The 16,024-nt window shown below is 38.7% G+C and overlaps 1 protein-coding gene across 2 annotated transcripts in view; it reads right to left on the bottom strand.

Moving 5' to 3' along the window:
- Smchd1 (structural maintenance of chromosomes flexible hinge domain containing 1) overlaps nucleotides 1-16,024 on the bottom strand; it is a 143,331-nt gene that overhangs the window by 66,946 nt on the left and 60,361 nt on the right. For both annotated transcript variants that reach the window (XM_052750093.1, XM_052750092.1), the window contains exons 21-25: nucleotides 15,573-15,669; nucleotides 11,178-11,250; nucleotides 8,655-8,794; nucleotides 6,878-7,012; nucleotides 4,927-5,154 (exon numbers count right to left, since the gene is read on the bottom strand). In XM_052750093.1, the coding sequence (XP_052606053.1) occupies nucleotides 4,927-5,154; nucleotides 6,878-7,012; nucleotides 8,655-8,794; nucleotides 11,178-11,250; nucleotides 15,573-15,669 (673 nt within the window). The remainder of the gene's footprint in view (nucleotides 1-4,926; nucleotides 5,155-6,877; nucleotides 7,013-8,654; nucleotides 8,795-11,177; nucleotides 11,251-15,572; nucleotides 15,670-16,024) is intronic.

The raw sequence follows: 16,024 nt of genomic DNA, 5'->3' as shown, positions 1-16,024 counted from the left end.
CCCAGTTAGAAAGCACTTTATGATCAGAAATAATAGTATATAATATAACAAACAAGCATCTTTGGTTTTGTGGCAAATATTTCCCAATCTTCAGAGTAAAAATTGAAAACCATTAGGACAAATATCTTCCGAGTTTTGCTACAGGGTTGTCACTGTGGCCATTATAGTTTCTAGTGGAGACCAGCTAGATATGATGGCACTTCCGGAGTCTGAGGCAGATGATTCCAGGTTGGAAGCCTGAATGGGCTAAATATAAGACCTTGTTCTTTGAAGAAACAAAACCAAAAAACCTCACAAAGACCCATGCTACAGTGCACGAAGGCAATCCTAGTGGCTGGGAGATGGAGGCAAGAGCATTAGCAGTTAAAGGCCAGCTTGGCCTACAGGAGACACTTATCTCAAAACCAGACACAACCAAGTGTGAAGTCCCCAAAAAGAAAACAAGAATGTGCACATGTCATCACTGAGAGGTCTGAGTGGAGGCTCTGAATGTGATCCCTGGGGACTTCTACTCTGCAAGAAAAGGGTGCGTCACTGCTGTTTTACCTTTCTGGTCACCTTCTGGGTTAATTCCTTTCTCCAGTATTTCTAGATTAAATTTTTTATCCCTTAAATTACGTGTTTTAATGTGACATTTAATCCATTCTTTTAAATTACCACACTATATCCTACTTTCAACTTTTGATTTGTATTTAAGAACTTTTAGCTCAACTTGCTCTTTCAGTCTTTGATTGTGAGTTCAAAAATCACTGATACTGTTTACTAGTTCATGTTGCTCGAATGACAGAAGATAAGAAATAGGCATAAAAGACAAAGGCTGCATCCTGCTCACCCTAATGCTACAACATGGGAGGCCTGACTTCCTTCAACCATTACTAAGCCTCTGAAGATGCACAACCACCTCAGAGACTGTAGTTCTGATTTGAGAAAGACAAGAAAAAAGACAGCAGTACATTTTTCTTAACATTGATTAAAAAAATCTTGATAAGAAAGAAAAAAAGGTTGGCCCAGCCCACCTCCCCTTCTCCAGTGCTGAGTAAACATGCCTCACTGAAGAAGGGAGGGAGGCCGCTCAGAAGCGGGGCCTCAGTCCAACTGCTCAACTGACCCTCAAATCTAAGTGTGACAGAAGGGATGGTGTGCTCCTCTTGCAAGCAGCATGAGGCCTACTTCTCTTTCAGTTCTTCCTCCCTCTGCAATGGAGGAAAGAAGTCACGGGCCAGAGCAAGGACTGGAACCAGGGCCCCAGACCCGATGAAGGCTTAGAGCTATACTGCGATCACTGATGAACACCCAAAGCAGTGGCTAGCCAGCTAATAAAGATTTTCTTTTGGCTTAAACCTGGAGTTGTCTTCTCTAGTGGATACTCCACAACATTTCTGGATGCCCCAGGGAGATCCCTAGATACCAGAGTGTCAGAGGCCCTCCAAGTGGGGAAGAGTTCGGTGGTCAAGGAGCTCCTGGGGGTATGCAACCTGATCCATTCCAGGGCTCCAGGACTCCCTTTGATCAACCGCTGCCTAATGCTTCTGAGGAGTCTGATACCTCCAGAGGTAAGTCTGGTTAAAGCATCTTCTGTCGGAGATGTCAGACTCCTCAGAGGCATTAGGATCACAGAGAGGACAGAGGCAGCCACTGGTCCAGTGTTCAGGATCCGTGTACGACCTCACTGCACTCCGCTGGTCTTTTCATGTATCTGAATGTGTGGTGGCCAACCCTAGTTGTCTTTACTGTGTGACTGTGTTTCTGTCGGTTCTCTTGGTTGAAGAAACAGGTATAAAATGGAAGCAGGAATGAACTGTCCTAGAACCTCAACCACCCAATGCTGCCCCTAGTACAAATTCTCACAGGCTCAAAGGCACTGCACCATGCTCCCTCCCCCCTGCTTCCAGCAGACTGGGGGAAGGAAAAAAAAAATGTCCCATCCTATGAAGGGGGATCTTTAAAGAAGCCAGTGGCCTATCTGTCCAAAAGACTTGATCCTGTTTTGGCCAGCTGGCTGACTTACTTGTGGGCAGTTGCCACTACAGCTATGTTTTTTTAAAAAAAAAAAAAAAAAAAAAAAAAAGACGACGAATAGAAACTGTTTGGCCCAGAAACTGTTACTAACCTCCCCTCCCAAGGAGGACCTCAGAGAAGTGGATGTCCAACATCCAAAAAAATCACCAGGACTTCTGGAGCAGGCCTATATTGGACCTTGTAAAACTTCAGCCATCAGCCCAATCGGCCTGCTGCCAGATGATAACCCAACAGAGCCTCCACAAGACAGAAGCCAAGTTAAGGTTGTCAGATTCTACCGAACAGACATGGGACACAGCAAGGGATGACTCTGTAATGATGCAGTGGATATGGATGAGATCCCCTGGCACCAACCTCACAAGGGGAAATGCCCCTAGCCCTTCTGTCTCCAGCTAGAGGAGCCTGAAGTTCAGCTGCGGGCGGCAGGAATATATCATAAGAACTCAGCTGGTTATGGCAAAGTCACTACCTGGAGGGATCAAGGATTTCCTCCAGAGGAAGCCAAATTCCAAGGAGCTTTTGGTGTTATTTGGCTTGTTATATATCAGCTGTCTTCTGTTATGAAAATCATGTGTGCCTTCATAGTTTTCCCAATTGATTTTTCCCTAAGAAGGGCTAACAGTGATCACTCTCTGGACATACACATTCCAGGTATTTGGAGAATAGCCTGAGGAAAGGCTTTCTCTAGAATCTTGAAAGCCACTTTCAAGGACAGGTATTTGGAGAATAGCCCGAGGAAAGGCTTTCTCTGGAATCTTGAAAGCCACTTTCAAGGACAGAAACAGTCCACATGAAAGTCTCCTGATTTAAGGTAAATTCCACAAGGAGACACCGCCTAGGTCAGGTGGATGTTAAGTAATAGCTTTATACAATTTAGCTCGGACTCTCCTTTCTTACAGCCTTACTAACTTTATAGACCTTTAACTCCTTATCTAACCACTTCTAGGAATATTTAAATAACTTTCTGTGCTGACAGCTATGCTCAGCCAGAACCCCAGTTCAAGCCTCCCTGTAATTATCATCATTGGCAGCATCCGGCCACGTCCATCCCCAGATGGAGGAAAAGTACCTTATCAGAGATACCTCTGTACTCTCTAAGAATAGACTTAAGCAACCAGGTTACCTGTTTGAGAAGGCCTGGCGGATGTGCCAACTAAGCTTTACTTCCTCCTTTCCCAAATCTTACCTCTAGTTCCAGATCTCCCTTTAACTATCACCAGAGGTATCTAGCTGTATACAGGCTGCCTAGCAACCGAGCACATTTTCCCCCACCCTGCAGAAAAACGGCAGATAGCTTGGACAGATAGGAGTCACAGGAAAAAAAAGGCAGTTTTATTTTCTCCCACTGACCGAGCAACTTATAGATTCTTAACATTTTCTACCAATCATGTTTAAGACTATAGTTGAGCACATAAGATCCCTCTTCTTAGCTATTACCCAAATTTAGCCTTTAGTTAATTAATTCATTTCCCCATTGGTCACTTCCCTTTGGGGTTGCAAATGATGATTAATGGTTATTGCCTCCCTATGTGATTCTTATCACCCCTACATTTGACCCTGGAAGCCTGGCTTTGCACTGCCAAGGGATTTACTGCTTGTAAGTGTATATATACCAGGACTCCCAGGGTACGAGGGGACAGAAAAGAGAAAAGAGAATGGAAGAACTAGATGGGTAAGAACTTGAGAGGAACAAACTGAGATGGGGAAGAACTAGACTAAAGAGCCAGAAGAGAGGACTAGAGGAACAAGATGGAAAATGAGGAAGAGCCAGATGGGGAAGAACAAGACGAAGAAGAACAAGGTGAGAGAGGAGGAGATGGGAGAGGAGCTGATACGGGAAAGAACTAAATGGATGAGAACCTAGAAGGGGGCAGAACTAGATGAAGGAATTAAGATAAAACCTAGAGGGGACAACAGATAAATGTAAAGAGAAACTGGGCAAGAAAGGAGCTAAAAATGAGAGCAGAGCATAAGCTTGTAGAGAGAGAACTGACAGAATAATAAAGTGTATGGACTAAGGAGTTTCGTGTACATAGATTCATTTTCTTTCTTCAAAGATTAATTATCAGCTGGTTGTAGATTCTTCCCGGACCCTGGGAGGGGACTATCGAGGGGCTAGACCCCCCAGTCCCCGATAAAGTTCACTTGTCCAGACAGGTTCTGGCAATGCAGAAGCACTCATGGCTATGATAAAAGATGGACTCAGCTCCTGCCTCAGGCACAGCCCAGGCTCCAGCTGCTGATGCCCCTGCCAGTATGCTCTGCTCTGTTTTGGGCTGTTTGCACTCAGTCATAAAGGAGATCAGAGAACCCCTGAAGCTCAGAGAACAACAAGGCAGACTTAGCCACCTGGAGGAGGCCCTAGAACCAGTGGGGCCTCTCCAGATTTTTGGCTACCCTGCCTGAACCAGAATTGCTCTGAAGCCCAATGTTCACAAGAAACTAAGTGGACAAAAAAATAACAAAAATAAAAAGGTTGTCAAAAAGGACAAAACTGGGTGGTGGTACTGGCCAGGCAAGAGACTCATACTCTCTGTCATTACATCACTCTCAATGGCTACTCAGCATCTAAACTAACTGGAAAGGAAGCTCAGTAAGGCAGCCCAGTGAGCTTCCTGAGAATAAGCTGACCAGCTCAACTGCTGTCCTCTCTTATGCTGTCCATGAGTTCACAGAATTTCTATTTTTATTTTATAGGAATACACAAGCTTATTTCCCATTGGCAAAAATGTGTTGGAGTCTAATTATGATTTAAATCAAACTTATAGTCCAATACCACAATTCCTTTAGGACCAACCTAATAACAGTATTTTTTTTTTGATAAACAATTTTATAGGTTATCCATAAAATTTCAATTTTCTAAACATAAGAGTTTTTACAAGTAAATAATCTGTATAAAATACTTACTTTAATTTTTTCTGCCAAGGATGGTGTAATATTGATTTCTCTTTCTCCTTCATCATACATTTGAAAAATTAGATTTTGCATTACATCACCTGCTATCCAATTAACCTCATCCTGATGTTTGATCTGGATAGCCTTTTGTCCCTCTACACTAAATATCTGTAGGCGAGCAACGTGACTACTGGGAAGTAACTTGATAGTCTTTTCCACAGGTGACACATCTTTACAACTCTAGAAGAGAAAACATGAATATACATTGAGTGCCCTACATATTCATTTCTTCTTTTATCTAATGGCAAATCCATGGCACTGTTTAATAATTTAGTTTCAATATTAGGAAAGATCATCTTATCATAGTTACACTTGTAACAAAGTTTATCATTAAAATGGTATTATAAGCCAGATGTGGTGGCACCCACCTGTAATCTCAGCACTTGGGAGGTGTGGGCAGGAGGTCAGTAAGTTCAAGGTCAGCCTGGAATATACAGGAGACCTTGCCTTTAAAACAAACAAACAAAAAAGGTATTATACTTTTAACAGTAAAAACTTTACACCATCAGGCATAAATGGCATTGGGTACATTCTGAAAACTACTAACAGGGATGCCTTCTTTCTTATTTTTAAATTCACTTTAAAATTACTATAAATTCACAAGATTTAAATTAAGTTACAGATTCAATAAAGAAGAAACCAAGAACTTTCCATAAAATTGAAGACAAACTGCTGCCACAGAAGACACTACTTTTTAGTATTAAGCTGTATTGAAATTTTATGGGTTTTTCCCCAATTAATAACACACTGGGATAAATGAAAAAACTTGTTTATAGCCAGAAGAGCTTTAGATGCCTTGAAAGCTGAGCTTATCAACATACTGAGAAATTTATATTGATTACCAGTATACTACGATTGTACAGACCCATCGTAAAGAAGTTACAATTAGTCATACAAAATTAAACTATTAAACCATCACTTCTTTAACAAATTATAATACCTTCAACAACAAAAAGTTATTTATTAATCCTAAAATAACTTTAAACTTTGTTTGTCTATTTATAGCTATTCCTATAGAAACCCATTTACGTGAGTTATTTAAATTTTATTTAAAATTCCTACATTATAAAATATCAAGCAATTTATTTTAAAGGCATACACACTTACTTGACTCCTTACTCTCAAGGCTGCATCCTTTGGATAAGACACTAAAAACTAGCTAAAAGCAGACACAACTTGCTATTTATTTTAAGTAAACTGAATTCCTGGTCTTCTGATACTGCTATATAATTACATAAGTCTTTTTTGCCTCAAAGGCCAGATTCTCCCCATCCCCAGATAACTATGAGTCCTATACTTTTTGATAGTTTGCAAGATATTATGTGCATGCATATGTTTGCACGTGCACACACACATTACCTACATTATTGCAAAAAGGAAATGAATCCTAAATATTTTAAGATTATCAAGGGCTGAGATGTAGCTCAGGGGAAAAGTAGTTGGCAAAGATCCTAGGTTTGACTGAGAAGGAGGAAAAAGATTATAAAAACATAATTAGCCTTAAAAGAATTAGAATGTGCCAGGTGGTGGTGGCGCATGCCTTTAACCCCAGCACTTAGGAGGCAGAGGCAGGTGGATCTCTGTGAGTTTGAGGCCAGCCTGGTCAAAACAGCGAGATCCAGGACAGGCACCAAAACTACACAAAGAAACCCTGTCTCGGAAAAACCAAAAAGAAAAAAAAAAAGGAAATAAAATCACTAATAGTTATAAACCATGTAAGAGATCCGATCAAGAAAATTATTAATATGTGATACATAATGTTAAAATAGTTATAGTTCACATTGTTTTTCTTAAGAGAACCAAGGTACTATACATTTTAGCATCAAACAACTTTGCATAAATACTCTATATCTGCTAAAGACCTTAAAGACTCCAAGTAAAACCAAAGAGAGAGGTAGCTTACAGGTATTTCAATCCTGGCAGTCAGTGTCTGGTCTTTCTTAATGTTCTGAACTTGAATTGCTGACCCTGTTAGGATGCTGGTCCCAGAGCTACTGCAATCCACAGTGTAGACTGGTAGGCTTGGAGCACCTAGAAACTAGAGGGAGGACAGAAAGATCATTAACTACCTAATCCATAACTACTGAGTACCTGTTCAAATTCTTGAGTAATTTACCACAGCTAGTATTTCTGGCTCTACACTGGAAAATTCTAAATAAAACTCAAAACACCAGAATGTTTTAATAAAAAGAGTGATTTTCTATGTTACATAAAATTTATCCTTTTGGAAAACCTTCCTCAACATTATTCTTTTTTTAACCTAAAAAAAGATCACATGCATGTATGAGTGTGTGTGTCTGTCTCAGGCATTAAGAGGGTGTGGATCTCCTGGAACTGGGATTATAGACATTACAGCCATCTCTTCAGCCCTCTTTTTTACTGTCTTGAGTTTCTTTTATTGTAGATCTTACCTACCACCTTTGTTTGTGCACTCTCTTTATAAACGAAACACCTCATCTAAAGTTAGGGAGGGACATGGGGAGATAGCGCAGTAGCTGATGAAGCGCCTCCATGCCAGCAGGAAGACCAAGTTTGAATCCCCAGAAACCACATAAAGCTAGCTAGTCACTACAGTGTACCTCTCCAACCCCAGTGCTCCTAAGGCAAGGTAGGAGTCACAGACAGGAATCTCCTGAAGCAAGCTGGATGGACTCTGCCATATGAGTTCAGACACATGAAAACAGACATATATATGAGGGGGTAAAGGAAAGAAAAGGGAGCAAACTTATGAAACTGCTTAGCTGGGCCTGGTAGTGAAGGCCTTTTATCCCAAATACTAGAGACTAAGGCAGTAGAAAGAATCATAAATTCAAGCCTTTTGGGGCTACATGGTGAGTTTAAGGCCAGCTTGAACTATTTTATGAAATCCTGTCTCAAAATAAAAAAATCAAGAGGTATGAAGCTATAGCTTAATGATAAAACATTCGATTAGTATAAATAAGGCCTTAAAATTCAGTTCCCGAAAAGAAAATGAAAAAAAGAAATGAAGGAAAGAAACACAACTGGGAAGAGCTGGTGTGTTCACTGAGCTTTGTGTTATTGAAAAACTTTTGATAAGGAAAGGGTCTAAGAAATTTTCCATGGAATAATCATTAAGAATTTATTTAAGCCGGGCGGTGGTGGCGCACGCCTTTAATCCCAGCACTCGGGAGGCAGAGTCAGGCGGATCTCTGTGAGTTCGAGGCCAGCCTGGTCTACAAAGTGAGTTCCAGGAAAGGCGCAAAACTACAGAGAAACCCTGTCTCGAAAAACCAAAAAAAAAAAAAAAAAAAAAAAGAATTTATTTAAGCCAGGCGGTGGTGGTACAAGCATTTAATCCCAGCACCTGGGGGGTGGGGTGGGAAGAGACATGAGGGTATCTGTCAGCCTGGTCTACAGAGCAAGTAAGTTCCAGGATAGCGAGGGCTATGTAGAGAAACCCAGTCTTGTAAACAAAACAAAACAAACAAAAAAACAAACCAAAACAAAAAATGATTAAAAAAAAAAAGAGGGCAAAAAGACAGTCTGATTTACTTCCTTTGGTTTCATTAAATGTTGTAACTTGCAGAATTTAAAAACAAAACAATACAAAAACTTACTATTTAAGGCTTAACTTTGAAACAGCAAAAAGACAGTCCTTGCCATTCACTAACAACAGAAGTGTCCTAGCTGCACATCACAATGCATCACAGTGAGCTTACCTTACAGTGGACAATCAGCTTTGGTTGTGCTGTTATGTTGTCTGACTCATCCACAACTTCCACCTGAAATGGGAAGGCTGTTCCATTCTCTATAACCAGAATTTCCGAGTCAGGTTTCACTTTTAGTCGATGAGGAGGACCTATCAGGAGATTCATAATAAAGTACATATTCAATAGATTAAATAGACTAAAATTAGCATTTTGTATTTAATATTTATGAGTGATGCAAGAAAGAAAAGAAAAAAAGAATACAGAACTTGATAAATTCTATCTTCCAAATGTAGTTTGTGTACATGATGGAGTTGTCTTAGTAACACAGCTAAATGCTTGATGTTTTGGGGCACTGGTGGTACACACCTTTAATCCCAGCACTCAGGAGGCAAAGGCAGGCAGATATCTGAGTTTGAGGCCAGTCTGGTCTGGTCTACAGAGTTCAAGAATAGCTAGGGCTACACAGAGAAAGCCTATCTTGAAAAACAAAACAAAAACAAAAACAGTTTAATGTCTAGATTTAGTCTTATATAAGCTAGAGCACACTGATTAATTCATGCTAGAAATGACCTAAACAGTCCTGAAAAACCTTAAAAACATCTGGGAGGCAAAGTATTCAAGAAGCAAAAGTAGTTTATCAAAATACTGTTTATTTATCATCTTTAGCTTTACACAATGAATGACTGCTGGATCCAGCACAAGTAATAACATGCTGAGTTCAGGTCAAACTTAGTAGTACAATCCTGCAATCCCAGCATCTGAGAGCTGCAGACCAGCATGGGCTATGAAATAAACAAATTAAGCCCTGGTGATTGTGTAACTACATAAACAGGTAAGTATACTGCTCACTGTCTTTGATATCACAAGCAAGTTATATCATACATTCCCTATAAGATTAAAAAAATGGATCTATACTTCTAGAAAAAACTAACTATATGCCCCACAATCCTTAATACTTTAAAATTCAATTTATGCTAAATACTGATAATGAAAGTATATAAAACAATTATTAGACACACTTACTTTAATGGTTAATATGAATATTTAGTATCTGCCAACTACTATGTCATGTTTTAAGTAAGCACTACTATGCTCATCATACAGAACACAAGGTCCTATCACCTCCATTTTATAAGAATGGAAGCATCTACAAACACCAGAAAATATTTAATCAAGGGACTACATAAAGAAAATATTTAATACAAAGAGATGGACCCAAGGTCAGTAAGTGGCAAAGTCAAGTTTAAGTCCTGGTTTCTTGCCTTTTACCACAACATTGTGCTATTTCCTACTTTGTCATTTCTATCAAAATAAAAACCACCAAAAAAATGTACCTAAGTAATAAGATTTCTATAAGTCATTTCTATTTGGCTTAGCTTACTTCTAAAGGCATACATATTTATTACTATAAATGAACATTTTTTTCCTCATTAGCACCAATTTTCACTTATCAGTGTATGCCTAGGTAAAACCTCCAAGAACTTCAATTTGTGAATGCAAATAAGCTATTGTTTCCTTCTGCTGAAATCTAGTACAAACGATCGCTTATGGACCAAGTGTTATAATCAAGGTTTCTAAATTTGCATGCCAATTGTTCCTTGGCATTAAGTCTAGGATCAAGTGTAAAACACTCAATAAGCATAACCTTACTGGCAGATCTCACTTTGCAAAGGACAGTGTTAAAGAAAGCTCATGTGCAACTAGTACTTTGTTCTCTATTCAACAACTGCATGATCATGCAGAGTGAAGACTACATATTAACTCATTTTACTGCTACAACCCTATGAGAACAGAAAACATTCTCATGATTCTTTGCAAAAGCAGCCAGACTATACTATACTGAAACCCAAATGGTCTGATTCTAAAATATACTTCTTAGATCCTTACAACAGGCTATCCCTTAAATTAAAAGGCACATTCCACCCTATGTAACTTGAATACCATTTCATTTTCCCAAAATAAATCCTTATCAAATCAATAAGGACCTATAATTCTTAAAATATGAAAGTAAAACCAGTAAGACTAATACAGCAGTTTTTCCCTAAGTCTAATAAACTTATCTCTAGATGTTTCCTAATACATAGTACTTAAAATATTTCCCCAAGATTGAGCTACATTAAGCAACTCTAAATGTATTTTTAAGATTTATACTGGAGCTGGGGATGGAGCTCCATTGATAAGTCTACTTGCCTAGAATGCAGTCCTGAGTTCAATCCCTGCACCACACCACATAAACCAGCTATGGTGTTACATGCCTGTAACTTATCACTTGGGAGGTTGAGGCAGGAGGACTGTGAGCAATCCTTTAGGGCTGGAGAAATGGTTTAGTGGTTAAGAATATTTACAACTGTTCCTGGGGGATCTGTCATCCCTGACGGCTGCAGGCACAGCATCCAAGGGCATATGCCACCCCCATGTACGCAATTGTTGTCTTTACTGCCTCAACGTTCTATATTCTGGCCATTCACCACTACAGTAACCTAAGAATATTTTAAAAGTAACTATTTCAAATATTGTTTAAAATAGTATTACCAGGTAGCAATCTAATTTTCAAAATCTGTGAATCTTCTTTTAAACCCGGAAGAACAACCTTCAGATTAAAATTCTGTTGAAAAAAGACAGCAAAAATTAAACCCAGGTTTTAAATAAGTAGCTTACCATTTCAATTCTGATTTGTGTTTGATTTTTATCTTATCATTATATAAATGTACTCATAATTTTACTTAGAAAAATTATTACAAATATTTAAGAATCCCAGGAGAAAAAAAGAACAAAACTTTCCTCAAACTCAAATCGTGTTTATCTGAATAATTATCAGGTAATTATCAGAATAAGGATATTTTTTAAAAGGTAAAACAGAGGTATAAAGACAGCTCAGTGGTGTACAGCACTTTCTCCTCTTGCAAGGGACCCAAGTTCAGTTCTCAGCATCCATAGGGTGGCTACAATCACCTATAACTCCAGTTCCAGGGGATCCAATTAGGTCTTCTGGACTCCAGGCACCAGGAACCCATGGGGTGCACACACATACATGTAAGCAAAACAGTCATAACACAAAAAAATAAAAATATATTTTAAGTGAAACAATCAAGGAGTACGAGGGAAAGAAAAACCGGATTGAACTCTGAACAGAAAGGTAACAGTAACTAAAGAGATCTAAGTAAAAGATCCATTTAAAAGATGGGAGAGGATCTGAACAGAGCTCTCAAAAGAAGAAATTAAATTGGCTAAGAATTATTAGATAATGTTCACTATCCCTAGCAATGAGGAAAATGTAAATCAAAACAACCCTGAGATTTCATTTTATCTCAGTCAAAATCACAAAGATCAATGGAACAACCTATAACAACAAAGGCTGGAAGGGATGTGGAGAAAAGGAAACTTTCATTTACCGTTGGGATTGCAGTTGGTCCATCTACCCTGGAAATCAGTGGGAAGAATCCTCAAAAAGCTAAAAATAAATTTTCCCTATGACCCAGGTATACTGCTCCTGTGCATATGCCCAAAGGACTCAACATCATACTCCACAAATACTTACTCAGTCATGTACATTGCTGTTCTATTTACAAGAGTTAGGAAACAGAAACAGTCTAAATGTTCAACTGATGAATGGATAATAAAAGTGTGGTATATATACAATATGGAACACTATGCAGATATAAAGAAAAATGAAATCATGAAATTTTCAGGTAAATGAATGTAATTAAAAAGGATTATGTTGAATATAGTAACCCAGACTCAGAAAAACAAAGTCATGTTTTCTCTCATCTGAGACTCCTAGTTCCCAATCTTTAGATGTGAGTACATAGCTAAGAATAATGACAGAAACCAGTAAAATAGGAAGGTATAATGGGGAGCATGCAATAGAGAGGAATAGCAGGGTACCGGTGACTTGGAAGGGTGAAATTAAAAAAAATTGTGGAGGAGGGATGTTACTGAGGAGGGTCAATAAAGGAGGAGAGAAGGGACGAAGGTACAGTAACAGTAAGAATGTCTGAAAAGAGTTCTCATTATCATCTTTTTATTTAAAATTACATATAATACATATAAATACGTGTGTAAATATACTAACAGTTTAAATCGTTCACACCTGGGCTGACAAAGTCTCCCCCAAGAGCATACATAAACTAACAAAAAACACATCAATACCAGGCATGAGACACTTCCTTTCAAGTGTTGGTCAGGGCAGTCCAAGAGACTTCCAAAGCACTTTAGGCTATTGCTGTTGCCCTTGGTTGCATCACTAGAAGTTGAAGGTAAATCCATGAAGACATCATGCACTTACAACATAGAGCTGGATCTGATCCGAAAGCTTCCTCCCTAGAAGACTAGATTTCATGGTATCAGAAGGTGCCGTGCAGGTTTCTGGGAGAGGGAAGCAGCCATGAGGCCTATGATCCACAACAATGATCATCACGGCACAGTGACCCTAAAGGTCCAATAGTGGCATGCATATCTTGGTGGTAACCAACAGCTTTTTAACTGGACTTATGTCTTATTCAACAAAACAGAAATCATGCCTGGTATTGGAAACCTAGTCAACTATTCAAAGCTAGTGAGCCCATGGATCTTGGAAAACCTACAACCACCACTTTACTTAGCCAGTACTAATTCCTAACAACACTCTAAATATGTATCCTTATACCTACAGCTAAGTGTAGGCCCTCACCCCCACATCAAAAAAAAATCTCTCTGACATCATCAGAGATGATTACAGAAAACCAAAACCAACTGAAATGCACAGAACAAGAGATCCTCTGGGGACCAGCCCCAACAGCTACATCATCTAGATAATTCCTGCACCCAAGGCTTAGGGCATACCAAGGAAGAGGGGACATAAAGATTCTAAGAGTGGGAGGAACAGGAAGTCTTCTGTGAGACTACATCTCCTAGAAATGTCAGAGAAGCTATACCAACTAAGTCTCAAATAACAAGGCTGCCTAAATAAGACTTGAATCAGGACGAAAACAACAGACAAGCGAGCATGGAAGGAGGCAATGCCATGGAACTGCAAACCCAGACAAAGAACTGGAGGCAACCAAGGAGCTGAGAGCAGGAGAAAGAGTCTTCCCCAGGAAAAAAACGCCCCAATTTGGTTATCCAACACCAAATGGTCAGCCTGAAAACATATACATACAAGGAACAATATGGAGACTAAGCAGAACGAACACACACACACACACACACACACACACACACACACACACGGCCAAGAATCTGAGAGAGCAGGAAGTGGATACATGGGAAGGACTGAAAGGAGGAAAATGATGTAATTACATTTCAATTTTTAAAATTAATTTAAAAACTCAATCTAGAAACTTCTGAATGGAATGCAATATTCTGGACTGGATTTTGAACAGAAAGGTAATGGTAACTGGAGACATCTAAATAAAGTCTGGTTTTCTTATTAGTCCTGTCTTAATGTTTATTAGTGTGTATAAATATATGTATATGGTTCTGAGATATTAACACAGAAACTCTGTAAGCTCTTATTATCTCTGAACTCCTCTATAAATTTAAAGTTCTTTTAAAAATCTAGAAATAATTTTAAGTCCACTTAACATTTTTTTTTTTTTTTTTTTTTTTTTTTTGAGACAGGGTTTCTCTGTGTAGCTTTGCGCCTTTCCTGGGACTCACTTGGTAGCCCAGGCTGGCCTCGAACTCAGAGATCCGCCTGCCTCTGCCTCCCGAGTGCTGGGATTAAAGGCGTGCGCCACCACTGCCTGGCTCCACTTAACATTAAAAATTTGACACAAATCTCAAATTATTTCAGGAAAGTCTCAATTGAGAAAGGTGTATAAAACCTGATGTTAAACATCATTTGATAATATGACGCAGTAGTATGTAAGTTAAGTAACACCTATTAAAATGTTTTTCTATTACAGGGCTAGAGAGATGGTTAAGAGCACTGGCTGCTCTTCTAGAGGACCTGGGCTTGATTTCCAGCACCCACATGGTAGCTCACAACTGTTAACTCCAGTTTTCAGGGGACCCGATATCTTCTTATGGATACCTCAGGCACCAGGCATGCACATGGTACACAGACTTACATTCAGATAAAACATCCATACACACAATAAAATAAAAATATTTTGAACTAGAAGTATTTTGAATTTTAGAATATCTGTAAAAACAAAGCTATCTGCGGAATGAAGCAAGTCTAAACATGAAATTCATCTACTTTTCAGCTTAAAATACATCACCTTCAATACATTTTTGTACAGTAATTCTGGTGTGCCCATTTTGACTGACATTTATCAAATAGGGTCAGGTGTAGAATTTTTTACCAGTGGTATCATATCAACACTCAAAACATTTCAGATCAGGGCTATTCCACCTGAAATATCTGAAGAAAGTACATGTTCATTCTCTCTTCTTTGGGCTGGTACTGGGAGGTTAAACCCAGGGCCTTCCAAGCACTCTAACATAGACCCAGGCCCCAGGAAGCTCAATCTTAAACATAATATTGATAGGGAAATATTTGTATCTTTTTTAACCATATATATCTCTTACTGAATACTTCCCTTTATTAATTCTCAAAACATATTAAACTAGTCAGCTACAGTTTCACTGATTTGAAATTGTGGTTTCTGGTCTGAGAAAAATAAAAGAAGAGGAGGAAAAAGTGGAATATTACCAGAGAAATGTTGAATAAATGTTTCTGAACTAAGATAGAGACAGCTAGAAAACATTTAACTCAAGGATGCTGAAATCACTACAGTAATAAAAGTGCAAGATTTTCACACCACTCTAACTTGTGAGTCAGGTAACATAGCACTGATGAATTCCTAACAAGTCAGAATTAATGTGATCTTCGTTACAAAATACAAAACAAAAAATAAACCCAGGTCATTTAACATTAAATTTCCAATTTAACATAATAGGAAACAAATAATAAATATTATAAAATTTATGTATAATGCTTACCTTGCCTTGACAAGAGTTAACTGGACCCTTAGCTACGACACCTTGAATTACACAATTTGGGCCTTTGGTTATTTCTTCATAATGTAAAGACAGACCACTGGAAAAAAACAGATTATTTTTAAATTTCCCTGCATTATCTACAAATAAGATTGCAAATACGCTACTGGCATGTTTAATTCATCTTTCTAATAAAATTTCTAATTTAATTTAAATAAGAAATAAAGAGAAAGCCAGGCGGTGGTGGCACACACCTTTAATCCCAGCACTCAGGAGGCAGAGCCAGGCCGATCTCTGTGAGTTCGAGGCCAGCCTGGTCTACAGAGTTCCAGGAAAGGCTCCAAAGCTACACAGAGAAACCATGTCTCAAAAAACCAAAAAAGAAAGAAAGAAAAGAAAATTCCTAAAAAATTGTCTTTTCCCCCTTGAATCAGGGATTCCCTATACAGCCAAGT

The sequence above is a fragment of the Peromyscus californicus genome, unplaced genomic scaffold, assembly GCF_007827085.1.
Source record: "Peromyscus californicus insignis strain IS unplaced genomic scaffold, ASM782708v3 Scaffold_21__1_contigs__length_65335640, whole genome shotgun sequence".
NCBI classification, from domain to species: Eukaryota; Metazoa; Chordata; class Mammalia; order Rodentia; family Cricetidae; genus Peromyscus; species Peromyscus californicus.
Note: the sequence above shows the minus strand (reverse complement) of the source record. Positions and strands in the feature narration are given on the sequence as shown.